Source organism: Mesoplodon mirus (genome assembly GCF_964341445.2).
Source record: "Mesoplodon mirus genome assembly, chromosome: 18".
NCBI lineage: Eukaryota > Metazoa > Chordata > Mammalia > Artiodactyla > Ziphiidae > Mesoplodon > Mesoplodon mirus.
Window position 1 is genome coordinate 56239337 of NC_138994.1, and position 27501 is coordinate 56266837.

The window sequence follows — 27501 nt, forward strand, 5'->3', positions numbered from 1 at the left end:
GAAATTAAGCACTTTTTACCTTCTCCAGTAAGTAGTTATTGATATGTCCACCAATAGGGTCCCCCTTGAAATCAAAGTTGATATCCATGTATTTTCCAAACCTGCTTGAGTTGTCATTGCGGTTGGTTTTGGCATTTCCGAAAGCTTCCAAGACACAGTTGGACTTAAGCAACATATTCTTCACTCTTTAACACAGATAAATGAAAGTCACTGTAAAAGTTTTAAAGGCTGGGACTTTAAAGAAACTAAATTTCATTAAAAGACACACAAATTTGTGTACAAAGATGCTGACTGTATGTAACATCAAAAAATATATATATTACAAACAACCTAAATGTCCACCAATAGGGATGGATAAAAATAAATTTTGGTTTCCCAGTACAATACGTAGTGACATAGAAAGATGTGCAGAATATATTAATGAATGAGAGATGAAGTTGCAAAATAATATGTATTGCAGGATTTGTGTGTGTGTGTGTGTGTGGGTGCACATGTGTGGGGGCATGTGTGTGTGCACACACACATGTGTTAGTAAATGCTTACAAATCTGGAGGGGACAGCACACTTCACTATGGTTACCTAGGTTGATGGGGTAGGTAGGGTGGAATTTCAGGGAACTTTCATGTTTTACATCATGCTGTAAATTTTAGTTTTTCTTTTAAATGAACATATTTTATTTACATAAAGAAAAATCTTAAAAAGAGATGCTCTGAAAAGAACGGGTGATACAGAAAATGATTCCATTTTTAAAGTTCTTGCTTATAAAGCCTAGTGAAATTTACCGCATTTGGTTAATACATCATAAATGTGGTCTTGATTAGTTTAGAAACTGCTCATCATTTCGTTTGAAGCTGTATGGAATCTCTCTTTGGTACCAGGTATTTAAGTCATTCTTTATTCGATGAATGCTAACTCTTTATAGAGCAGTCTCTCCCAGTGGATATATTCTAACTTCATTCTAGGCTTTATGTCTTTGTTTCTATTTCACTGACAAAATTCCTCTTATATGGGCATATCGCCGAAATAACCTGATGTACCGGATCCCCTGGCCCTTCCACTACCACTGTAAGTGACCCTACAAATTTACCTCCTCATGAATGAAAGTCTAATTATAATTGGGGCAAGGGAAACTGCTTGCTTATGATAAATAAAGGAAAGTGTCTATAAAACTGTGGTAAGATATGCTCTTTAAAAACTAGTAAATGGGGCTTCCCTGGCGGCACAACGGTTAAGAATCTGCCTGCCAATGCAGGGGACACGGGTTCGAGCCCGGGTCCGGGAAGATCTCACATGCCACGGAGAAACTAAGCCCATGCACAACTACTGTAGCCCGTGCGCCTAGAGCCCGTGCTCTGCAACAAGAGAAGCCACTGCGATGAGAAGCCTGCACACCACAACGAAGAGTAGCCCCTGCTCGCAGCAACTAGAGAAAGCCTGAGCGCAGCAACAAAGACCCAACGCAGCCAAAAAAAAAATAATAATAATAAATAAAAAAACTAGTAAATGTAAATATGCCTTACTCCACTGTACCAACTGGGTTTAGAAATAAAATTAATTTAGTTCTCAGCCAGTTACTCTCCTCAGCTCCAAAGGAAATTTTAAAAACTTACTCATATCCTTGTTCTTGTCCTATTAGGTTGCAAAGTCAGAATCAGAATTGGGGATGTATCACTATTAAGAAAAATACCTCTTTTGACCTGGCAATCTAGCCCAATTCTACCCATGCAGGGTAGTCTAGTCCAAATTCTCTGCTTTCAGACCAACCCAGCTTCCTTTCTCTCTATTCATAAAACTGAAGATGGAGATGTATATACGGAATGTGACTCTTCTGTAAATAAATACTGGGCCTCAAAGTAGCAACTTTGGAAAGCTCTTATTTTTTCCTCTTCAAAAAGTCCACACCACATAAGAAAGTCAAGCCATGTTGCTTTATAGCCACACTTCCTACTTTCTTATTTTTAAAAAAAAAACCCATCCCTTCATTCCTTACATATTTACTACGTAAATACCACGTACCAGACACTCTGCTGAACACTGGGCCCCAGACAGTGCGTACCCGCTTTATCACTCATCTTGCTGTGAGCAGAGCATGATGTGGCCTGAAACCCGTTCAGGAAATGAACCCTATTCAGAGCTTCGAATACCAAGGTTCTGCTTCTAGCAATGATGGAACGGCATGGATCTGTCTCCCAGAGTCCCCCTTCCACTCTAGGGAGTGTAGAACACAGTTTACAAAAGATGCTGGTATAGTAGAAAGGGCAAGAAACCTGTGAGAGCTTGAACAATACAACTACCAGTAAAGTATAACATCTTTGCTGAGCACACGCAACACTGAAGGCAGCGGTGACCGACTAGAATCACCTTAGCAGGTGTCTTTCTATTAAAGACACATACAGAAATCGAGGGATATAAATAAAAGTACAGGGACAGTATGCAGGGAGGGAGTCAAAGTAATTTAACCATTAATAAACACTCCACGCATATCAGAGTTTAGGCCTAACCTAGTCAAGTCTGTAGAGAAAATGAAGCTCCAGTGAGCACTTCCTCCCACTGTTAGACTGCCCTTACCTTTCAATCTCCGCTCTCTGACTGGGGTTGGTGATGGCCGCAATGTACTGCATGATGTACTTACTGGCTTCCGTTTTACCAGCTCCACTTTCCCCTGGGGAAGAATTGTGCAAGGCTTAAGATTACAACGTAAACCAAGAGGAATAATTTTTAATAGAATAATTTCAAGTTTTGACATTAGTTATTCATTTGAAATCCCTTATGTTTCACTGTTTGGTTTTTTGGGGGGTTTTTTTGAGTTATTTCATCCTGTCGATATGGGATTGGTTCTAACAGATCTGAACATGTTGAAAAAATTAAAACTATTGTAGAAGCAAAATAACAGATTACAGATCAAGATTTACTTAGTAAAAATATCGAGGGATAAAATGTGGTAAACTAATTCCTTAAAGTCTTAGTACTTAGTGACTCTGAAGTCCAGTGGAAAAGAAACAAGGAAGTGACAAACAGTGGCCACGGCAAAATTCATATAACTTTGTTTTCTATGGCAGGGTTTTAAAAAATCTTAATGGGGATGAAATAATTTTTTCAGAAAATTAGAGCAATTTTAGTGAAAAAGCAAAACAAAGGCAGCACGCTCCAGACATACGGTGTCACAGAAAAAGCATGACAACTCACATAAGGAGGGGAAGAGGGAGAAGTTTATAATTATCAACCCAGATTTTTAAATGTTTATCCCTTGTGACCCAAAACTCCACTTGTAGAATTTTATACTCTAGAAATACTAAAAATACTAATATAATCCAATGATAATCTTCAAAGGTTTTCAGACTATTTCTGCAGACTACACTATGTGTTATAGCTAAAATCTGAAAATAATATGCCCATCAGTAGAGGATTGGGTAAATAAATTATGATTCAACTATTCAATGGCATACTACACAACTGTTAGAGAATGCATTACTTCTATAGGTACTCTAATGAAAAGATGTCCACTAGACATTGTTAAATGGAAAAACAAGTTAGGTAATAGCAGTTATAACGTAATTCTATAATTCTATATTTATAATTACATATGCATGTGTGACTATACGTATTTGCACACACCGAGAAAATGTTTCAAAGGATAAATGCTTTATTGTTCACAGGCGTTACTGCTAGGATTTTGGGGGGGACAAGGTAGTCAAGGGAAAGGGACTTTGTGCTTTCACTTTATACACTTATAAAATTGCCTCCTGCTCTACACCGCCACCTTTTACAATCAGGCAATAATACTGCCTTCAAAATTTGTTTTAGGGCTTCCCTGGTGGCGTAGTGGTTGAGAGTCCACCTGCCGATGCGGGGGACACGGGTTCGTGCCCCGGTCCGGGAAGATCCCACATGCCGCGGAGCGGCTGGGCCCGTGAGCCACGGCCGCTGAGCCTGCGCGTCCGGAGCCTGTGCTCCGCAACCGGAGAGGCCGCAACAGTGAGAGGCCTGAGTACCGCAAAAAAAAAAAAAAAAAAAAAATTGTTTTAATAAAATGTAGCCTTAGGATATGATTCTTCAACTCCAACACTAAGTTGCCTCACTTCTCTGACCCTTAATATCCTCATCTGTGAAGTAGAAACACAACTGTCCTACTTACCAAACAGAGAGCTGCACTGATAACCAAAATGGAATAAAGATCACCAAAGCCTTGTAAAAGTATAAAGCCACTCATGCGAATATGAGGTATTATTAGCACGAAAAAAAAGTCCCACAGTTGGGGAGAGGGTATCCTGGGTCAGTGGGCAGATATTTTCTTGTTCCCAACTCACTACACAAGATTCCTTGAAGAGCTCAGCTTTACAGAGAGGGCTCGGCTCCAGTGCTTGGGCACCCAGGGTCTGTCACCTGTCTCCCTCTCTGCAGCCTTTAAAGCTCTGGCCCCCAGCTCTGAGAGCCTGCTTCCAGCCCCCAGGCCTCTGTATGTCCCTGGTCACTAGCTCCCGTTCACCAGTCTGACTTGGAGTTCATTCTTCCTTTTTGGTACCTCAGGATTTCATTTTCCTGGTTTCATTCTGTGATTATTTAAAATAATTTTTGTTAGATTTTTATGCAGTAGTTTTCCGTGTTTGAGATGGGAGGATGAATTTCCCATGTCACCTCAGTCTACAAAATTGACCAGAAGTCCATCCAAACATAATATGTAATGTGTAAATGAACCAAGATTAGCAGATGCTCGAAATGATAGAAATAATCTGGCATTACATTTTTTTTTTCTCCTATAAAATTACTTAAGCTTTTAACTTCAAAAAAGAACTAATGTTCGGACCCTTGAGTACCAAGTAAGTTAAATACGTATTGACCTTGGAAGAACAGGGAACTCCTTAAATACCTGATATCACAATGCAAGTGTCCTTTGATCGCCTCTTCATAGCCTTGTAAGCAGCATCGGCAATGGCAAAAAGATGTGGAGGTCTCTCGTACAGTTCACGCCCTTTGTACTGCTCGATAGTGTCTCTCCCATAGATGTTCAACAACTTGTAGGGATTCACAGAGACAACGACTTCTCCAATGAATGTGTAGATACGCCCTTTTTCAAATCTGCACAGAAGCCAAAGAAAAGGAAGATGGAGCTGTGGTTATACAGAGATGCTATTTCTTTCCTATGAGTCTCTTATTTCCAAGAAAATCCAAACATCCCAGGAACTATTTCTGAACTGACATTTCACGGTTCTGAGTTTACTTTTAGAGATGATGCTTGAGGCTGGGTTCCTTTGGATGCTGCTGGTAGAAAAGATCAGTAGGGGTTATAAGCCAAGAGAGAAGAAAGAATTTAATATTTTGGAGGCTGGGGATTTCCTAATTTCCAAAATACAGAAGGGTAAGAAATAAAAAGAGTTGAAGACAACCTTAGAGCTCCAGGAGGAAAAGATAACAGAAGCTGGAGCAGGTCTTGAAATCCATTTAGTCAGATTTTCAGTGGTAAAGAAAATTGTCCAAATACGTTTATTTCTTCTCCCTCTTGAAATCCCACTAAAATGTCAGTAAAGGAATAAAAACAGCAAAATCCATACCAGAGAGAATGGTAGAGGAGACATTTCTGGCATAAATCGAATTCGCTTTTTAAAAAAATGACTGCCTAAAATTCCACAGTGCAGATATACCCTTATTAATTCAATCATCCCCCCATCCTTCCTGCTATTATGAACAAATTGTAGAAAGTACTCTTGGCACATAATCTTACAAATCAGTGCCTTTATTTCTGTGGAACGGATTCCCAGGAATGAGATAGCTGGTTGAAAGGTACGTGTATTTTAAAAAGTATAACATGATCCCACCACTCACACATAAAAGAAGCTAAAAATCCACCCTGTATATGTATATGATATGTATATAAATTGTACATAAATATATTTTGTAAATGATTACATGAGCATGGAAAAATATGGAAGGCTGCATATTATGTCTTACGTTTTTTTTTGTTTTTTTTTTTTGGTGCGGTACGCGGGCCTCTCACTGTTGTGGCCTCTCCCGTTGCAGAGCACAGGCTCCGGACGCGCAGGCTCAGCGGCCATGGCTCATGGGCCCAGCCGCTCCGCGGCATGTGGGATCTTCCCGGACCGGGGCACGAACCCGTGTCCCTTGCATCGGCAGGCGGACTCTCAACCACTGCACCACCAGGGAAGCCCTGTCTTACGTATTTTTAAATACATACAGTAGGGTGATGAGGAGGAAGGCCATGTGGGCAGTTGGAAGAAAGCCAGAGGAACTGAGAAAAAAAAGAGTAAAAAAAAAAAAAAACCCCAGCATACATGATATGACTCCAATTGTGCAAAATCACGTGTCTATATTTGCAAAGAAAAAATTCAATATAAAATTTAGAAAACCCATATATATTTACCATTGACACATTAACTCACACATATAAACACATATGAACCAGAGCGAGGCCAACACCCAAATGGACGTTTCTACACAAGTGGCTGCCACTACATTCTCCACCTGCCGAGAGGCACAGGCAGGGAGAGCTCGCTTCCAAGAGCTGGGAGAAGGGAGCACCAGGATGGGAGAATGCTGGTCCATGGACAGCGGCCGGGTCTCTGAGCACTCCTGTTGTAGGGTCACTGCAGCAGAGAAATAACTAAAGCATTGAGACCAAAGGGCAAGACCCTTTAACTCCCTTTACACTGGAATGAAGGCTGTCCGCTATAATTAGGAGTGGAAACAAACATGCTGATAATGTCAACAATAAATCAAGACCAAGATTTTTATCAAGTAGTTAGTGTATGTTTAAATAAGAGTTATTGACCACTTTAAGGTTTTCTGTGCATTTTTCTCCTGTGGTTTTCCTTTGCATCCTCCCCATTGTTGGACAGAAAGTTTACATGGTAGCTAAATGCACCAACCCTGGAATCCCTGACACCTGAGTCCAAAGGCTCACACTGCAAACTTAAGAGCAGCGAGCCTATGAAAGCTGCTTAACCTCCATGAGTTTCAGCCTCCTTCACCTGTAAAAGGGAGATAATTATACCCTTCCCTCCCTCTGGCACTGAAAAAAAAAAGCGATTAATCTTATGCATCCAATTATGTTCTGCATGAAGGAGACTTTTAATGAATGCTTTTATTTTAGTAGCATTGCTACGAAAATCACAGCAATCCCTACACACGAGGAATTAATGCAGTGATCCTAATTCGATTCCCTGCCTCAGCTGTCAATCAACACGAGTCATAAGCAAAATGTCTACATAACTCATGTTCAAAGACCCACAAAAATAATAAGAAGCTAAGCCTTTCTGGCTTAACCTGAAAATGTGAAAGACATGCTCGACAGCTATCTTCAAAGATAAGAATTTAAAGGACAAAATTCTTTAGTTTAAAAAAACATTGTCCAAACAGAAAAATAAAGAGAAGGAGAAAGATGTTAGAAAAAAAAATTGCCTCATGAGTCTGGAACTCTGTGACTAAGAGACAGCAAATAACGTATGAGATTAGAATGTTGTTCTAAGAGTCCAGGTCCGTCCAATCATGTACTTTCTCTGAAATTCCATTTTATTTCAAATAGAATGTTTTGTTTATCAAAACTTCCGAGTATCTTTGTAAAACACAATAGATAAAACCATCCACTGAGTAGCTATGAACTTGAAGACAGTGGCAAAGGCTTAACAAAATACGATATTAAATACAATGTTTCAGCAAAAGTTTGGTTGTTAAAGACGAAACTTTCAATTTGGTTAGGTCCCAAAATCACCACTAGATGGTGTCAGCATACACCTTAACACCAACCCAAGATTCCCGTCTGCTTTGGAGAGCCTCGGGGTATGAAGTAAGCAAGCACTTAGGTAATCCTCATCTCTTTGCTTTGCCTCTAGGAGGAATGGCAGTCATTATCCTAAATGACAAATGCGTGATACCACTTCTTACAAGAGACCAAGGAAGGCATTTCTAGGACCTCTGTGTGCAAACCTTTTATCATTCATTCTGCATAGTTGAAATATTTCAGGTTTCATACATTTTATAATTATTATTCAATATCTACTTTGTGCCAGGCACTGGGTGTGACCCTGCGGATTAAAAAAGGAATAAGGAGCAGGGAAGTATTATAAGTCAATAATAATGACCTAGTGTGATTACGTAAGATACTAAAAGCAGGTACCATGGTGGCACAGAAGATCACAACAAACTCCTTGTGATATGGAACCCTGAAGGGTAATATACAAACGTCAGTGGGGCGCACACGTCTTTTGTGTTCTGGCCTCCACATTTCTCTCCGCTGGACCCTCCTAACTCCCCACACACTTCCACACATCAACCCCACTCCCACCCCTCCAGCCCATGTCACTCTTGCTCTCACATTAATGAGCTAGTTACAGTTCCCGAGGCCACCACGCCTGCATGGTTTGCCCATGGGGTCCATTCTGCCTAGAATGCCCTTCTCCACCTGCCTCTTCTTTCCCCCTCTGCTTGGCAGATTCCCACTCCTTCTTCAAAAGCCTGAAACTCAGCTCCTCGAGGAAGCCATTCTTGGTACCCATCCCCAACACTAGGGCTACTATAGTCTTCGCTCTGTTCAGATTTTTTTTTTTCCCTTTGAAACCTCCCCACATAGTGAAAATAGCTTAACAGCAATTGATTTTTAGAACAATTTCTTTAAGGAGTTTATTAAAAATATGAATTGAATGCGCTGGATATCTTCACTGGCTTCTGAATGAAACAGAGAGGTTCTAAAAAGTTTTTGAATTAGTGAGTAGCAATGGAGAAAATACCAAGGTTATGCCTCTGGAGAACAACAGTCTTTTGTACGTCAATTCTGAAACATCTATTATTATTATTTTTAAATTATTTATTTATTTATTTGGTTGCTTCCGGTCTTAGCTGCGGCAGGTGGGCTCCTTAACTGTGGCAGGTGAACTCTTAGCTGCGGCAGGCGTGTGGGATCTAGTCCCCTGACCAGGGATCGAACCAGGGCCCCCTGCGTTGGGAGTGCGGAGTCTTAACCACTGCGCCACCAGGGAAGTCCCTGAAACGTTTATTTTTTTAAAAATATAGCCTCATTAATTTGCACATGTGCTTCTATAAAAGATTACCTATAAGTCAAGGTGTATGCAGCTCCCTCAGATCAGACATGGACAGACTATGTGTACAACCCCACAGAGAAGTATGACACTGGGGGTGCGGCAACACACACAAAACAATCCTAAAGATAACGAAGTGCTAATTGCGAACATGAACTTAAGCATGAAGGCAGAAACCATGTGGCAAGATTAGAAATATGGGAAGGAGGCTGGCCTAACCAGAGCAGAAAACTTGTACTAGGGAATGTCAGGGAACAGTTGGAAAAGTAGGAGGGAGTCAGATTTGATATGACAGGATTTTTTTTAAAAATTGAGGTATAATTGACATGCAACATTATATTTGTTTCAGACGTACGGCGTAACGGTTCAGTATTTGTATATACTGTGAAATGGTCACCACAATAAGTCTAGCTAACATCTGTCACTGTACAAAGTTACAGATATTTTCTTGTGATGAGAATTTTTAAGGTCTACTCTCTTAGCAACTTTCAAATAGGCAACACGGTGTTATTAACTCTAGTCACCATGCTGTACATTACATCCCCATGACTTATTTATGACTGGAAGTTTGTACCTTTTGACCCCCTTCACCCATTTCCCATCCCCCCCCCGCCCCAACTCCCACCTCTGGCGATCACTAATCTGTTCTCTGTATCTATGAGGTTGGGGTTTTGTTTTGGTTTTTTTTAAGATTCCATGTATAAGTGAGATAGTATGGCATTTGTTTTTCTCTCTGACGTATTTCACTCAGCATAATGCCCTCATTTCAAAAATGGCAAGATTTCTTTCTTATTTTATTTTATTTTTTATTTATTTATTTATTTTTTTGCGGTACGCGGGCCTCTCACTGTTGTGGCCTCTCCCGTTGCGGAGCACAGGCTCCGGACGCGCAGGCTCAGCGGCCATGGCTCACGGGCCCAGCCGCTCCGCGGCATGTGGGATCCTCCCGGACCGGGGCACGAACCCGTATCCCCTGCATCGGCAGGCGGACTCTCAACCACTGCGCCACCAGGGAGGCCCATTCTTTCTTATTTTAAATGGTTGAATAGTATTCCACTGTATATATGTACCACATCTTTTTTTTTTTTTTTCTTTTGCGGTACACAGGCCTCTCACTGCTGTGGCCTCTCCCATTTCGGAGCACAGGCTCCGGACACACAGGCTCAGCGGCCATGGCTCACGGGCCCAGCCGCTTTGCGGCATGTGGGATCTTCCCGGACCGGGGCATGAACCCGTGTCCCCTGCATTGGCAGGCGGACTCTCAACCACTGTGCCACCAGGGAAGCCCCACATCTTCTTTATCCATTCATCCCCTGATGGACACTGAGGTTATTTTCTGACATGACAGGCTTTGAAAACCAGACTGAGGAAGTCTAAATCTGATGTGACTAGAAACAAGAAAAAAAGTGAAGACTTTTCTAGCTAAAGAGATCAATAAGGCTGGGCCTCAATGAAAGGAACAACAGTAGAAATGAGAGAAAGAGAAATTTGAGTTGTTTTAAAGGGAGAGTGGGCAGAATTTGAACACTTGGCTGAACACGAGAGACAAAACTGTATTTAACTTTTGAGTTGGGTGGAAGACAAAAAGGAATTTATTTTGGATGATGAGATTCCAAAATGTACTCCCGAGGATTCTAAGTTCACCCACTAACAGAATTCAGTGTTACCCTTGATCGACTTCTTAAACTATATGGACTCTATCACCGGGAGGAAAATTCTCTGTAAACAGTCTACTATGTACTTAATAATATTTTTGTTCATGAATAAATACTATTTATTTCATGAGAACATACATTTCAAATAGGTGACGCTTAACCACAACGATTTGGCCTGTTTTCTTTCCCTTTTCAAGGCGAAGGCAACCTTAAATTGCTTTGAATGTTCACATTTCTCAGGAATGTTCACCTACACATGCCATTTGTCTTTTTCTTTTTTTTTTTTTTGTCTTCCATTATCTCCTCAGCCAACTCCAATCTGGGTTCCTGTCCAGCACTTCAGTAAACCTTGACCAAACTTCCCAAAGTAAGTTCCCAATGAAACTGCTAAATCCACTGGCTGACTGTCCTCGTCTTACTGGTGTCCCAGCAACATCTGACACTGACTCCTATTTCCTCCCCACATTCTTTCTTGGCTTCTGTGCGGCCACATTCTCTGGGTTTTCCTCCTCGGTCTCCTCTGCTGGCTGCTCTTCCCTAAAGATCTCTAAACACTCAAGTTCTCTAGGGTTGGGTCCACTATCAACTTCATATACCACCTAAGGGATGCTCATTTAAGGAGGCTGGAGTAATGATATCTTAGTCCTACTCTACCCTCTGATAATCAACAAGACAAAATAAAACCAGAAAAGAAAACTTTACCTATGAGGAAACAGAAAACTAGCTACAACTCGGAAACACCATCTGTGAAGAAAGGGTGTGAAGTGTTGGAAACGAGCCCTCATGGAAGAAGGCTGCTAAGAGTGAGCGTGTGCCCCTGCAAAGCCCAGGCAAGTCCTCCAGGAGTGGCTGCAGTCCCTAAGTGGCCAAGGCAACTGTCTTTTGACAAGAATGGCAGGGTCTCAGGATGCAGGTGGCTGCGGAACAAAATGGGTCCCGTCTGACACTTCTGAATAGCTGCAAGGTGGAGCTACGTGAAGAAATGAGTAGAAATTATTCAATACGTTTTTGCAGAAAAAAGCAGACTGTCAGAATGGAGAGGAGAAAATGAAAAAGTAGGTACAACTGCTCTATGGCAGGTGATCTTCATAAATGAAAAGAGGTAATGCTAACTCACCTCCCAGGAGTCTCACGGTGTACATATGGGACCTGCTTGCTAGTCAAGCAAACTTCTTGCCAAATATTTCAGGGCAGAGTGTTGGTGAGAAGGAGTCTAGAAATAACAGATCCCAAACTCAGCAATCTACTGGTCCTTCTACACCCTATCTTTCAGCAACTAACCAACCCAGAATGAAACACACCTATTCAAAGATGGCAGTAATCAAAAGTGAAACAGAATGGCGCCCATGATAAGATGTTAAAGGAAAAAAGTAGGCAAAGAACTGGATGGACAAAAAGCAGATCAAGAATACCCACGAAAAAAAAAGTGTGCCATAAAGGAGAAAAATTATGAAAAAATATTTCTGCATGAAAGCCAAGAATGTAAAGAAAATATACCCCTACAAACCAAGAGATCAAAGAAAACATTGTTTAAAAAGGGCAAAAGCATATTTAAAACCATTTTTTTAAAAGGAGATAAACTGAAAGAGCTCAAGGGAAAAACCCCAAAGAAATGAAGGTCATATTAAAAGACAAAGAAAAGGGGAATGGGCACTGCTGAAAATAGCCAGGGCCAAGGAGAAGGGGTAGAGAAATGTAAGCAAAATGAAATGGAAAAACAAAATTCAAATAGAAAGAAGGAATTCTAGAAGTGGGAGATAACGAGGCGACATAATTGGTATTCCTGAAGACTTTAGTATATGGCAGTGGTGACATTTCAAAACAGCAATAATGCCAATAATAAATAGTGTTAGAAAAGGAGCTAGCCACCTGGAAAAACAAAATACAGATTATTAGTGTGGTGGCTTGAACTGTGTCCCCCCAAAAAGGTATGTTGAAGCCCTAATCCCTGGTACCTGGGAGGCTGACCTTATTTGGAAATAGGGTTTTTCAGATGTGAACAAGATGAGGTAATCAGACAGGCCCTAATCCAGCATGACTGGTATCCTTCCAAGAAGAGGAAAATGCCTGTGAAGACAGACAGATACCGAGGGAGGATGCCCTGTGATGACAGAGGCAGATGCAGCTACCAGCCAAGGAATGCCACAGTCTGATGGTCACCACTGGAAGCTAGCAGGAGGCAAGGAAGGATTTCTCCTCTACAGGTTTCAGAGGAAAGCATGGCCGGCTGACACCTTCATTTTGGACCTCTAGCCTTCAGAACTGTGAGACAATAAATGCCCATTGCGGGCTTCTCTGGTGGCGCAGTGGTTGAGAGTCCGCCTGCCAATGCAGGGGACACGGGTTCGTGCCCCGGTCCGGGAAGATCCCACATGCCGCGGAGCAGCTGGGCCCGTGAGCCATGGCTGCTGGGCCTGCGCGTCCGGAGCCTGTGCTCCGCAACGGGAGAGGCCACAACAGTGAGAGGCCCGCGTACCACGAAAAAAAAAATAAATAAATAAAATAAATGCCCATTGCTTTAAGCCACCCAGTTTGTTGTAATTTGTTGCAGCAACTCTAGGAACCTGATGCAACTAGTTATACCAAAATAAATTCCATGAAAATGTGTCTCAATTTCACTTACATTTAAGGAAATGCAAATCCAACCAACAATATGATACAATTTCTCACCTATAGATCAAGAGGTTTTTTGTTTGTTTGTTTGTTTTAATTTATTTATTTTTGGCTGTGTTGGGTCTTCGTTTCTGTGCGAGGGCTTTCTCTAGTTGCGGCAGGTGGGGGCCACTCTTCATCGCGGTGCGCGGGCCTCTCACTATCGCGGCCTCTCTTGTTGCGGAGCACAGGCTCCAGACGCGCAGGCTCAGTAGTTGTGGCTCACGGGCCTAGTTGCTCCGCGGCATGCAGGATCTTCCCGGACCAGGGCTCGAACCCATGTCCCCCACACTGGCAGGCCGACTCTCAACCACTGCGCCACCAGGAAAGCCCAGATCAAGAGTTTTATAGTGCACAATGTTAGCAAGAATATGCAGTCACAGGTATCTTCCCCATCACAGGTGTCGTCTTAATTGGTCTGACCCCTTTCAATCTCCACACAGCACGAGGCATGACCTGAAAATATAAATCTAACTACTCACTCCTATCCTTAAATCTCTTCCACGGAAAACCTCAATGTCAGGCCAATCTGATATTGAGATACTGGCTCATCGCATGCCAACTACTCCTGGTCACTGTGTGCTCTGGCTGAGAATAAAACAAATTCTTTCCCGTCGAAACTGCACCCCACCCCTGTCATCTCACACTTACTTGTTTCCTTTATAGTATTTACCACAAGCAGTTTCTTGTTTATTGTCTGTCTCCAGGGGAGTACGGATCATATCTATCTTGATCATTGTTTTATCTTCAGCATGCAACATGCTCCTGGAACTTATAGGGGGTGGTTAAATATTTGATGAATGAAAAAATAAAGGAATGAATGAATGAATTCCTTTAGCCCACCTCTACTCTCTCAGAAAATGGTTTTACTTTCTACTTACAGAGAAAATCCAGGCTATGAGGTGTGCAAAACTTTAAATCACCTGCCATCCGTTACCATTTTTTCCTATTTATATACTTTGTTTCACTTCTCTTATTTCCTTGTGACTTTCAAAAACTGAGGTGGGGGGAGTATTAAATATAGCAAGATGTCATCTAGTTAAAAATGGGCCATATCCCCATGACCCAACATAAAATAATCTTTCCCTTCATGTGGGAAACTTCACATAATCTAGATATAAATAGCAATTTTTATTCCAGGAAAATATGATTGAACGGTACCTACTCCAACTAAGACAGGTTTTTTTTTTCACTGTTAGAGAAGGAAGTTACAAAATACATGGGGTTGACTTAGAATTGAAGATTTCAGTATAAATTTATGGATTATGGGAGATAAAAGGGGGGATGATGTATGTACACACACTTTTCCTAGCTCCGTCTGCTGAGAGAGCTTAGAAGCAATGGCACCCAGATGTTGGCTTATAAATACCGTCCTTCTTAACTAAAAGGACCCAGGGATCCTTGGAGGAAAAGCTGACTCCAGAGCTTGGACAGGGAAAATAGAAGATGAAACTGGAATAGCATGTTGAGCCAGAAAGTAGGGAAGTACTCAAGGAACAATGGGGACATGTCAAAAGGCCAGAGCAGCCAGCCTGAATGGGCTCCTGGCCACATCTAGGACCACATGAGCATTAAAATAAGTAATGTTAGGAACATTATAATCCTTTGGATAAAATGAGAATCTCTGAGTCCACACCAATGTAAAAAAGAAATAAATAAGAGAAGGAAAAGCCCTTCTTTAGAGTGGAATGCCACGTAGGAAATAGAGAAGGAATGATGTGAGTTAGAAAATGATCCACGTATGCTAAACAAGGGGTTGAAAGTGTGACTAGGAAGAGGATATTTACACAGACTCAAAGGATCTCCCCACAAATCACTTATTAATTACAAAAGGGAAAGATAATAATTTTTAGTGGAGAAACCTTATAACCACTTAAACCAACTGATCAAAATTAGTATCACCAATATTGAAACAAACGAATGCATGTGCCTGTGGTGGTTAATCTGATAGGTCAAGTTGACTGGGCCACGGGGTGTCCAGACGTTTGGTCAGACATTGTTCTGGGTGTGTCTGTGAGGGTCATTTTAGTTGAGATTTACATTAGAATCAGTAGACCGAGCAAAGCAGAGTGCCCTCCCCAGTGTGCGAGCCTCAACCAACCATCGAAGGCCTGATTAGAATAAACGGGTAAGAAGGCATCCTTTCTGCCCGGCTGTCTTTGAGCTGGCTGGGACATAGGTCTCCTGCCTTAGTTCACACTCAGATTAGAATTTACACCATCGGCTGTCTTGGGTCTCCTGCTTGCCGACTGCAGGTCTTGGACTTCACAGTGTCCAAAATTACGTAAGCCAAAAACTGTTTACACACACACACACTCTCTCTCTCTCTCTTATCCTGGTTCTGTTTCTCTGGGTAACCAAAACTAACACAGATTTTGGTACCAAGAGTGGTTCCAGGGCTTCCCTGGTGGTGCAGTGGTTAAGAATCCGCCTGCCAATGCAGGGGACACGGGTTCGAGCCCTGGTCCGGGAAGATCCCACATGCCGTGGAGCAACTAGGCCCATGCGGCACAACTACTGAGCCTGAGCTCTAGAGCCCATGAGCCACAACTACTGAGCCCATGTGCCACAAGTACTGAAGCCCACGTGCCTAGAGCCCATGCTCCGCAACAAGAGAAGCCACGACAATGTGAAGCCCGCACACCACAACGAAGAGCAGCCCCCGCTCACCGCAACTAGAGAAAGTCTGCGCGCATCAACAAGGACCCAACTTACCTAGAAATAAATAAACAAATTAATTAATTAATTAATTAATTAATTTTAAAAAAAGAGTGGTTCCAGAGGAACAGAATTTTAAGGATGAGTTTTCTTTTCCCCCCACATCTTTCTTGGAGTATAACTGCTTTACAATGTTGTGTTACTTTCTGCTGCACAACAAAGTCAATCAGCTATATGTATACATATATCCCCATATCCCCTCCCTCTTGAGTCTCCCTCCCATCCTCCCCATCTCACCCCTCTAGGTCGTCATAAAGCGCCAAGCTGATCTCCTACGTGGCTGCTTCCCACTAGCTAACTATTTTACATTTGGTAGTGTATATACGTCCATGCCACTCTCTCCCTTTGTCCCAGCTTACCCTCCCCCCTCCCCATATCCTCAAGTCCATTCTCTACGTCTGCGTCTTTATTCCTGCCCTGCCACTAGGTTCATCAGTACTGCTTTTTTAGATTCCATATATATGTGTTAGCATACAGTATCTGTTTTTCTCTTTCTGACTTAGTTCACTCTGTATGACAGACTCTAGGTCCATTCACCTCACTACAAATAACTCAATTTCGTTCCTTTTTATGGCTGAGTAATATTCCATTGTATATATGTGCCACATCTTTTTTATCCATTCATGTACTGATGGACACTTAGGTTGCTCCCATGGTGCATGTCTCTTTTTGAATTATGGTTTTCTCTGGGTATATGCCCAGTAGTGGGATGGCTGGGTTGTATGGTAGTTCTCTTTTTAGTTTTTTAAGGAACCTCCATACTGTCCTCCATAGTGGCTGTATCAATTTACATTCCCACCAACAGTGCAGGAAGGTTCCTGTTTCAGGATGAGTTTTCTGAACTGGTTCTGGGGGTTCTGGAATTGGCTCTCTAATATGATTAGGTTTACAGCCACTAATGACTCTATTTCTAGTAGTAAAGAGAGCACTGAAAGTCCATGGTGTGATCTGGCCATAGAGATACATCAATATCTCCATCGCGGGGACTTCCCTGGCAGTCCAGTGGTTAGGACTCCAGACTTTCACTGCAGGGGGCACGAGTTCGACCCCTGGTCAGGAAACTAAGATCCCACATGCCATGAGGCATGGCCAAAATGTACATAAATAAATAAAAATAAACTTGCCTAAAAAAAAATCTCCATTGGATACGCCTAATCAACCTTTGTAAGAAACAAAGAGCTGGGTGACTGTATATATTTTCAAACATTCTTGGAAAAGTAACAAGTATAGGAAGTTGGCTGGGAGGTCCTAATGTCCCTGGACAAAGTGGTGAATGAAAAGGATGCCCTCAGGGATTCGAATTCCCAGCTCAAGAGCCATGAAATGACCTGAAAGCTTCTATGTGTGCCCTGAAGGAGAGCTGTGTCTCCTGTAGTCTCGGTAGCCTTGGGGCTGAGAACCCAGAGAAAGACAGTTCCTCCTGGTAGAAGGCAGTGAGGATATGGCCATCACTTCTGTGGTGTCTTCCCCAAACACACAACCTGAATCCAATCAGGAGGAAACACAAAACAACCCTCAATTGAAGGATAGTCTACAAAATAAGTGGAAAACTTCACAGTCAAGAAAACAGACAAATGCTGAATAACAATCCAGACTAGAAGAGATACAACAGGAACTCCCTGGCGGTCCAGTGGTGAGGACTCCATTTCCTTCACTGCTGAGGGCACAGGTTCGATCCCTGGTTGGGGAACTAGGAACCCACAAGCCACGCAGAGTGGCCAAAAGAGAGAAAAAAAAAGAGAGAGAGATAACAACTAAATGCAAGGTATACTCTTAGGAAGTTTCTTGTAGTATTCTTGCAATTTTTCTGTAAATTTGAAATTATATCAAAATTTAAAGTTGCTAATAAAAATCCAACTTCCACGCTTCCTTATAGAGTAGGTTTAAATGTTATTAATTTATTACTTTTGAATAGGCAATACAGACTCTTAGTAAAAGATTCAAAAGATATCAATGAATAGGTAGTAAAAAGTATTTCTCTCATCTCTGCCACAGCTTCCCTCATCAGAGGTAACCACTGCCACTGGTTTCCTGTGAATTCTTCTAGAAATAGTTTAGGCATACACACACATGCATTCATGTAGTTTCTTCCATGGATGACTTTTGTCTCTCTAATTTAAAAAATATATATCTTGGCAATGGTTTCATGTAAATAGAGAAAAGCCTCATTTTTAATGCCTGTATAGTACTTCATTTCATGGGTGAATATACAATAAAATATTTAATTATTACCAATCATTTGTTACTATGAACAATGCAACTATATATATAATGGCATATATTTCTTTGTGCATATGTGTATATACACTTGTAGAAAACATTTCTAGAATTGAAATTGGTAATTCAGAGGATTATCTGCAATTTAAATTTATGAATTATTGCCAGATTATTTTCCAAAGAAGTTGCAGCAATTTATACTTCCACTTACAATCTATGAGATTTCTGTTTCCTGGGTGTGCGTTTTTTCAACCAATGATGCTGGCCTATTTCAAAAGGACAGCCTATATTGCAGTTTTATTTTCAAAGTACACAAAACTTTGATCCCTTTCTTTACTGGTGTACCAAACTTATGCAACACTCATTAGCTTACTGCCAACTTTAATACGGCTCAGTTCACCTTCCCCAGTTCTTAGGGGAGAATCTCTCCCAAGGGTGAAGGCATTTTGTTTCTGCTTCTGGCAAAATCATGGTCTCTATGTGATGGAGTCAATTCGTTTTATCCCGTTTGTTACGGTATGTTCCCGAGATGGGCAGGGACTATGTTGGAAAGATTAAGAGCTTTAGAGTTATACGGCCCTGGAGCCCTGGGTTTGAATCCTGCTCTGCTAGTTGCTAATTGTGTGTGTTCATAAACATGTGAGTTACTAATAAGTGCCATGTGCCAGGCACTAGGCCAGGAGCCTGAGTTACAAAGAATAAGGCATGGCATTGTACTAAAAGGTTTACATAAACAGACAAGGCCATGTGGTAAGCATAATGAAAGAGAGTTTAAAAATTACATAATTTTAAAAATCATTCCCTTCTTCCCTCCCTCCCTCCTTCTCTTTCTCTCTCTCTCTCTCTCACACACACACAGATACACACATACATTCTGTTTCAGAAAAGATTTAAGGCAACAACAAGATAGAAAGGATGGTATGGAAGCTTAGAGAAAAGATACTTAATCCATCTCTAGCAGTGGGAAGGTTCAAAGAAGGCATCCTAAAAATTAAATTACTTGACATTTAAGCTATTTATGTGATTATACAACCTCCATATAGGAAATTCTAGGCACCTCTTGGTTTACACTGTCTTACGAGCATCTGAGATAGGATGGATGCTCTGTGTTCACTTTTTATTAACACACTGCAGCCTTGGAAGAGAAGGCCTGAGCAGATACCACCTCAGCTCACCAGTGCAGCACACAGGCCTGCCTGGACCTTCACAGCAGACACAAGGGTGCATTAAGAAAGCATGCTCTGGAACCTGACGGTGGTTCAGCACACACCAGCTCTATGATTACGGGCAAGTGATCTTACCTCTCTGCTAGAGAGGGTCTTTCTTCATCTGAAAGGTGGGACAATGCTAGTATCTACCTCACCTCCCAGGACCGTGATAAGACATGAGACACTCCACCATGGACCCCGAGGCACACTACTGGCACGTGGTGCAGAAGCCCAGGTCCTATTTTTACCGTGAGCGGCACTGCCAGCCCTCTGAATGGCAGGAAGTATCTTTCCCCCCGCTCAGGTCCCATTGTCCCGCTTGCTGCATCTGTGCTGTGCTGCGTTTATCCTCAGGCAAGGGTCACTTTTGTTAGTGGGATGAATCGTGATCCAGCTAGGCATCATGGACAGAAAGCGTTCTTCTAGGACGGACCCTCTTAAGCCAAAACCCCTCCATAAAAACGTTTAGGCTTTTCACAGGATATAGGAAACTAGCTGGGGCCACTGGCGGTGGTTTTATAGACTTCCCGAGTTCATCTCTTGGTTTTCTTCTCCAGAGCAACATCTCTTCACGTGAGCAACACCAAAGGCAGTCAACCAGAAAGTGTGGTCTGGAGACGCCTGGCTGAATTATTCATTCATTCATTCATTCATGTCCTTCCTCCCTTCCCTTCCCGACCCTTCCCTGCCTACGGAAATAATTTATTTTTGATAGATACCTTTTAAGATGATGATTGCTTTTTCAAAACACAGTTCTATTATATAGTAAGGCATTCCTTGTAGAGAAATAGTAACTTTAAGTGCTCTTACTGCTGTCTTTAATTTTATTTGCATTCATTCATTCATTCAGTAAATCATTATTAGTGCCCATGTTCTAAGCACTGTGCTGGGAGCCATGGGTGGAGGAACAAACAGGCAGACCTGTCCCCGCCCCAGTGCAGGGTAACGAGAAGGACAGCACTCAACAGGGGTGTGGGGAAGAGGCAACAGAATGTACACTGCATGGGTGGAGGGGAGAACACGTGCCCGAGGAATCCAGAGCGGGACAGTGTGACCACAGCAGAGAGAGCAAGGGGACAGTGATGTCAGGGGCGTGAGGGGAGAGGCTAGAGTATGCAAGCCCTGCAGGCACATCGTAGGGGTTTGGGGCTTTATCTCAAGGGCAGGGTTGTAAGTATTGATCACGTTTGCTTTTTTGCAAGCCCCCTCTGACCACGGGGTGGGAAAGATTGACTGCCTGGTGGTGGAGCAGTGAGGATGCTTCTGCATTAGCCCCAGGAAGGGATGACCAGGGCTTTGGTCGGGACAAAGGAGTGGAGAGACGGAGCAGCAGACAGGCTGATGCAGAACTGACGAGACAGGATGACTTAGACTGGATGTGAGAGGTGAGAAAGAGGGAGGGGTCGAGCCTTCGCACATCCACAGCTGAGCAGACCACCATGCTGCTTGTGAACGAGAACGGGGACAGCGGAGGAGGAGCAGAATCTTAGGAGGTGACCGGGATTTAGACAGGCTAATTCCTGGGGGACAGCCAACTGAAGATGTTCCTCTTCTTTCTCTTACAATCTAATTAACGCTGATCCCTTGGACACAAAGGGAACAACACAGAGGGTGGGGGAGTATTAAGAAAACAGAGAGAGGGGACTTCCCTGGTGGTCCAGTGGTAAAGAATCCGCCTTGCGATGCAGGGGAGGCGGGTTTGATCCCTGGTCAGGGAACTAAGATCCCACATGCCGCGGGGCAACTAAGCCCGTGCACCGCAACTACAGAGTCCATGCGCTCTGGAGCCTGCGTGCCACAACCAGAGAGAACCCCGAGCGCTGCAACGAAAGATCCCGCGTGCTGCAATTAAGATCGGACGCAGCTGTACACCTGAAACTAACACAACACTGTAAACTGACTATACTTCAATAAAATTTTAAAAATAAAAATTAAATTAAAAAAAAAGAAAGAAAACAGAGAGGGCAGCCAGAAATCCTTACCTGTCACGGTGGGCAAACATTGCCAGGGGACCACATGCTCTACTGCCCAATTTAAAATCAAGAAAAAGATTTTAAAGAGATAGTAGATATCTGGGTTCTATTTTAAATTTTTCACTAACTGAATTTGGTCATGTCAAGTTACTCAATGATTCTCCTTTCTTGGTATAAGAAAACACTAGAAACAATCCAACACCCACTTCCATAAATGCTATCTCCTAAGGTCCCAGGCAATTTGGTTAAAAATTAAAATACAATGACTAGCTCTCAGTACACTGTCTAAATCTCTTGCTTATGAAAGACACTTTCACCAAAGATCACAACTCATTCACCTGGCAAAAGGAAACAGAGCATTTTAAGGTATAGTTCAATGAAAACAAGATAAGTCTTGAGGATATAAAACATAATCTGTCAAATACAGCAGTTGGGTTGACATCTGTAAATGGACTGCTTTTCAGTTTGTGTTGGGTGTCTGGAAAGGTTCAAATTTCAAGTCAGTAAGCATCATGGGAAGGATACTGCCCACTCACAGGGCACTCAGCCAACCGGCCACTTTACAATAGGTGAGTCTCTACTACTACTGGCGTCAGGACATGTCCACACAGGGTAGAGAGTCACTGTTAGGTTTGGAGCACCTGCACCCTCAACACACTGTTGAAAATGAATCTGAAATGGCCACATTTTGATCTTGCAAGGAAAGCTGCTCTTCCCATGAGATCATAAAAGGTCTGTAAGCTTACCAAACCCACACCATGGAACTCACATCATCTGTTTTGGTCATCTGCCACCCTGTAGCTTTTAGATAGTATTTAAATATTTAATTGACTGATGTTCCTCAAATCCTAGTGGAGGAAATACAAAGATGTGTGAACTGAACCACAGTAAAGTCGCTATAAGAGACTATAAGAGTCCACAGAAACTAGAGACCCTCAGACCAAGAGAAAGGATGCTCAGATATTCAAATAATATTAGTAAAAACAAAAAACGTAAAATCAGTAAAAACGAAAAACAAAACAAAAAACTCCCATAATAAAGATGTTATGGGGCTTCCCTGGAGGTGAGTGGTTGAGAATCTGCCTGCCAATGCAGGGGACACAGGTTCGACCCCTGGTCTGGGAAGATCCCACATGCCACGGAGCAACTGGGCCCGTGAGCCACAATTACTGAGCCTGCGCGTCTGGAGCCTGTGCCCCGCCACAAGAGAGGCCGTGATAGTGAGAGGCCCGCACACCGCGATGAAGAGCGGCCCCCGCTCGCCGCAACTAGAGGAAGCCCTCGCGCAGAAACAAAGACCCAACACAGCCATAAATAAATAAATAAAAATTTTTAAAAAAAGATGTTATGTATCTTACAATGTCAGGGTATGACTACATCACAATAGTATTATTTAGCTATGAGATGCTGAGTGCATCTCAGGCGTGAAGATCTAGACCAAAGATAAAAGGGAAACTGTCTAGGACTTCCCTGGTGGCACAGTGGTTAAGACACCATGCTCCCAATGCAGGGGGCCCAGGTTCAATCCCTGGTCAGGGAACTGGATCCCACATGCATGCTGTAACTGAGTGCGCATGCCACAACTTAGGAGCCCGCCGGCTGCAACTAAGATCCACCACAACGAAATAAATAAATATTTTTTAAAAAGGAAACTGTCCTATTAATGACATGACAATATTTTCTCTTCCAACCGACAAGTAACAAATATAATTTATCCAACACAGGGCTCAACTGTTACATATTTATTCCTTTATATCCACTTCATTTAAAAATGATTTTTGATTACAGTAACATTTGTCTACCTGGCATGCCTAGGGAAGTAGTTAACTCCATTTTGCCTTAACCAAGGAGTTAGCCTATTTATAAACCCAACACTGATCAGGAAAATGAGTCAGAAAACTGTTTGGTAGGCATGCCCAATTACATAAATGGATAACAACTGTGCATTTTGAATAATACTATAAACCACTTAAACTACAGTACTGGACACTCCTAAAAAACACATACATAAATCCCAAAGATGTCTGAGGACTGAAACTAAATAGGATAAACTTAGGATTCTTTTATTTTTTTTTTGAATGTTTAGTTATTAAGCAGTTTTTAAATTTTTTTAATTTAATTTTTATTTTATATTGGAGTATAGTTGATTTACAATGTTGTTAGTTTCAGGTGTACAGCAAACTGATTCCGTTATACATATACATATACACATATCCATTCTTTTTCAGATTTTTTTCTCATATAGGTTATTACAGAATACTGAGTAGAGTTCCCTGTGCTATACAGTAGGTCCTTGTTGGTTATCTGTTTTATATATAGTAAACTTAGGATTCTTATCCCACCCCACCTTCAAATTTATACTGGTAGGAAGCCCCTCTACCTTACCTGTACCCAGGTATCCTGCTCCCTGGGCTCCCTGGGAGACAGGAAAGCTAACAGGCATACCCTGTCACTTTTTCACAACTATGCCTAATTTAGTAAATGACAGAACACCTAATCAATATACTGTATCACTTTTCAAAAACTATAGCTCCTTACCCCGGTTTTCATAACATGTGAAGGCTTTGCTATTCAGTCTTGCGTCAACCAGGTAGGTAGCTTTTGGGTATAAGCTGGGTGGTAGCTGTGTGGCAGGTGACACTGAAGAGAAATAAATGGCTCTGTAGCCAAGTGAATGAATTATTTCCTTTGTAAATACAGCTGTTTTTTGTTTTAAATACACCTGTTTATTGAACTTAAACACCTGCATTAAGTCAATAAACAAAGTCACACTAAACATATTTATTGTGCGCCTGTTGTATCAAGAACTGCGTTAGATATTTTTCATGTATGTTGCTAATCATATGTTTTTAAATATTAACAGAAAACCTTCCCAAACCTTCTGTTGATGTCACATGCCCAGTTACAGGTAAGAAGAAAATCACCAGTATATTTAAAACAATCTCCTAACCATTATCTCTCCTTAGAGAAATGTGAACCACAAAGCAAAGCTTTCATTGGCCTGGGAGGGAGATCTGTTTCTACTACAGAGGGGTTTCATAAGAGTAAGGAAACTGGAAATTTGCCCAGATGCTCCTAAGTTATGTGTTCAGCTATTGTTTCTGTTGGGGTGAATTAATAGCCGCCACTGAGCAGAGGATTTTAAAACCAGCAAAAATATTTACTGAATGAACGGCCAGAAACTTTGTCGCCTGGCTCTCTCCTTGGCTTTCCTTGTCAGAAGTCTGCAACATCTATTAAGGTCACATCTCCTCATGTAAAGCTTTTAATATGTTGCATTATCTTCATACTTGTTAGAGTTGGCCTTCTCTCTTGGCTTGCGGTTTTCTGTTTTGTTTTTTTTTTAAACAACCTTTTTTGTGTCCAAGGTAGAGTGAAGGGTTAACTTCCTTTCCCCTGTCAGTGGTGTAGGATACATGTCATTTTGGTAGCCTGACTCTGGGGCTGGGGACAGTAACCTCAGAGGAAGGAGGGAGGTTAAGTTGGCACACTTACTGTCCCTGTTGGAAGTGTCTGGGGCATACAGAACGTTCACAGTGCTAATCTGCTAATACTGCAACTCCCCCGATGCCAACAAGCTTTAAAAGGAAATTAAGAATGTCACATGGCATCTCCAAGTGAAATAGCGAGAGCTGCTCACCAGGGTCCCTCAATAATAGCTGTTCATTTGGGGATAAAGTTATTACGGTAAGGAGAAGTGAGCTGACTTTGGAAGGGGTGGAGAAGATATAAACGTCAAAAGACATCAACTCTTACTGCTCTGCAAAGTGTTTTCATCTTTACATGATATTTGAGATGTTGCATTTTACAGCTTTATTCCTAAATTGTCATCAAGTTCCCTAAGAAACCATGAGCCAGATTTCTTTTAAATTTATTTTTACTCATTCCTAGCATGCTGCCATGGGACCCAAGGGAATTTTTATTAAGGGAGGAGGGACCTGGCAGCATAAGAGATTCATTATTAGAATTGGAAAGTATTAAATGGGCCCATATTCAAATGATAAAAATCAACACATTCTGAAGCCACACAGACATGGATAATCAACGACTCTACTTGAGCCAATCGGTCCTTTCCCACTTGTGAAAATAACCAAGTGCTGTCTACACTCAGGAGCAGCAGACATCAGGAAGTGAACTAAGAGAGGAAGAATGTGGTGGCAAAGAAGAGAGTCAAAAACTAAAAACAGATCAAATACATCAGGAAATGGAAAAAACAAATAATTTTCCCTATTTTTTCTTAGTTCCTAAAGCAGAAGAAATCTTTTTTATTATTGCTAAGATCAAACTGAGAAAGGAATTTATGTGAGTAGACTGGTGGCCAATGTAAGACAAATACTATAATATTTATTCTTCCTTTTAAGTGTCCCCCTGCAACCGGGCCAATAGGAAAAGCTCTAGCTGCCCTCAGAAAGCAGCTGTCCCTGAAGTTCAGCCTTGCTCATGGAAGCTGCACACAGTGTCTCTAAACGTCTGTTAACGTCACACTTCAAGAAGGAAAAGAAAAGCTAAGCCTACTTATAAAACAGCATTATTTCCAAAACTTTAACTGAAATAACTTCCATTGTCCTCTATAAGAACTGAAACTATGTGATTGAATAACGAAAAACATTAATCCTCTCATTTTCTAATTTCAGGAAATACGCTGTCTTGAGTTTTTGCTTATAAGTCATCTAAGTTTAAAAAGTCAAGGGTTTGGCCAGCATGGCTAGTGTGCTTGGCAGAGCCAGGACCGAGGACTCGGCTGGCTCGGTGTGAGGGGTGAGGCCAGGAGAAGGATTCCACCAGTGCAGCTGGGGTGTCCAAAAGGGTAGGGGCCGCACGGTGGGGAAATCAGTTACATACGGGAGGATTAAGGAAATAAGTAAATATGTTGAGGACGATGGGAGCCAGGCTTCTCACTTCTGCAGGAGGAAATTACACATACGGAAGCGAGACGGCAAAAATAAACCCAGGGGGTTAGACTGAAACGGGAGGTACTAGGATGAAGTCCTGATATTTAACATAAACAGACAAAAGAAATAGAAACCCACGTATGTATATGTGTATATGCGTGTTCCCCCTCAAATTGTGCTGAGCAAGCCTGGAAGCAATGATACACTGGCAGCAACAACTGGACCCATTACCCAGATCTTGGTTTTTAAAAGCCACACACCACCAACAGGAACCAAGGCTTTTGGAAGAAACGGCTGAATCCATCAGCCGGCCAGGGAAAGCACTAGATGGACCTGGAATCAGTATTACTGAGCCAGGGAATAAGGAAGTTCTCCAAGAATGACAGGGACATGTCAAAAGGATACTGCTGCCAGCAGAAAGAGGCTTCCACTACCCAAATCTGGGACAAATCGTCTGGTTTATTTGGGAAAGTAAGGAGAATGCATTTGGTTGTTGACGATTTGTCTTTGTTCTCTGTTGCGGCTGTATGCACTACAGCTGGTATCCTTACCAGCCTTCTAGGCGACACATACCGCTGATGAGGCCAAAGTGTGGGGCTAAACTGGCACAAATTCATCACCACAAATGAACACATAGCTCAAATCTGTGCCCTCTTGACAACATGGTTGCTTGTTTAAAATATGTAAGATGTGGATGTCTACCCATCGGAAATATGGATACACTTTGCTAATAAGGTCCTTCTTTGGATACACAGAAGCCTGCATTTATTAATATTTGTGCTTTGAATGTTTTCTTATGTCAGGGTACCAACAATTAGATGCAGAGACAAGTTGCTTCATTTGCTCATACATACAAAAAAATCTTTTTTCTAAGTTTTATTCTGCATATCAACTAGAAGAAAAAAATTTTTCTTTTCTGGAAGATAACTTGTAAGACATGGTATCAATTAGGTTGGCCTTAAATGTTTCCGTTCCCTAAGTTCAGACTGAAAGATTAATCACTTAGGGAAGAAAAAATCTTTCTCACTGACAATCTGTGGCTGAGAGTTAGCTTTGACATTTAAAAATAATTTTCATATTGAAATAATTTCAAACTTAAAAGTTGTAGGAAGAGCATTAAGAAACTCAAATATCCTTCA

At 41.8% G+C, this 27501-nt stretch overlaps 1 protein-coding gene across 4 annotated transcripts in view; it reads right to left on the minus strand.

Annotated features, from left to right (window-relative positions):
* Positions 1 to 27501, minus strand: part of MYO1D (myosin ID) — a 348475-nt gene that overhangs the window by 243168 nt on the left and 77806 nt on the right. For all 4 annotated transcript variants that reach the window (XM_082603144.1, XM_082603145.1, XM_082603146.1 and 1 more), the window contains exons 2-4: positions 4868 to 5076; positions 2569 to 2662; positions 20 to 185 (exon numbers count right to left, since the gene is read on the minus strand). In XM_082603144.1, coding sequence (XP_082459270.1) covers positions 20 to 185; positions 2569 to 2662; positions 4868 to 5076 — 469 coding nt within the window. The remainder of the gene's footprint in view (positions 1 to 19; positions 186 to 2568; positions 2663 to 4867; positions 5077 to 27501) is intronic.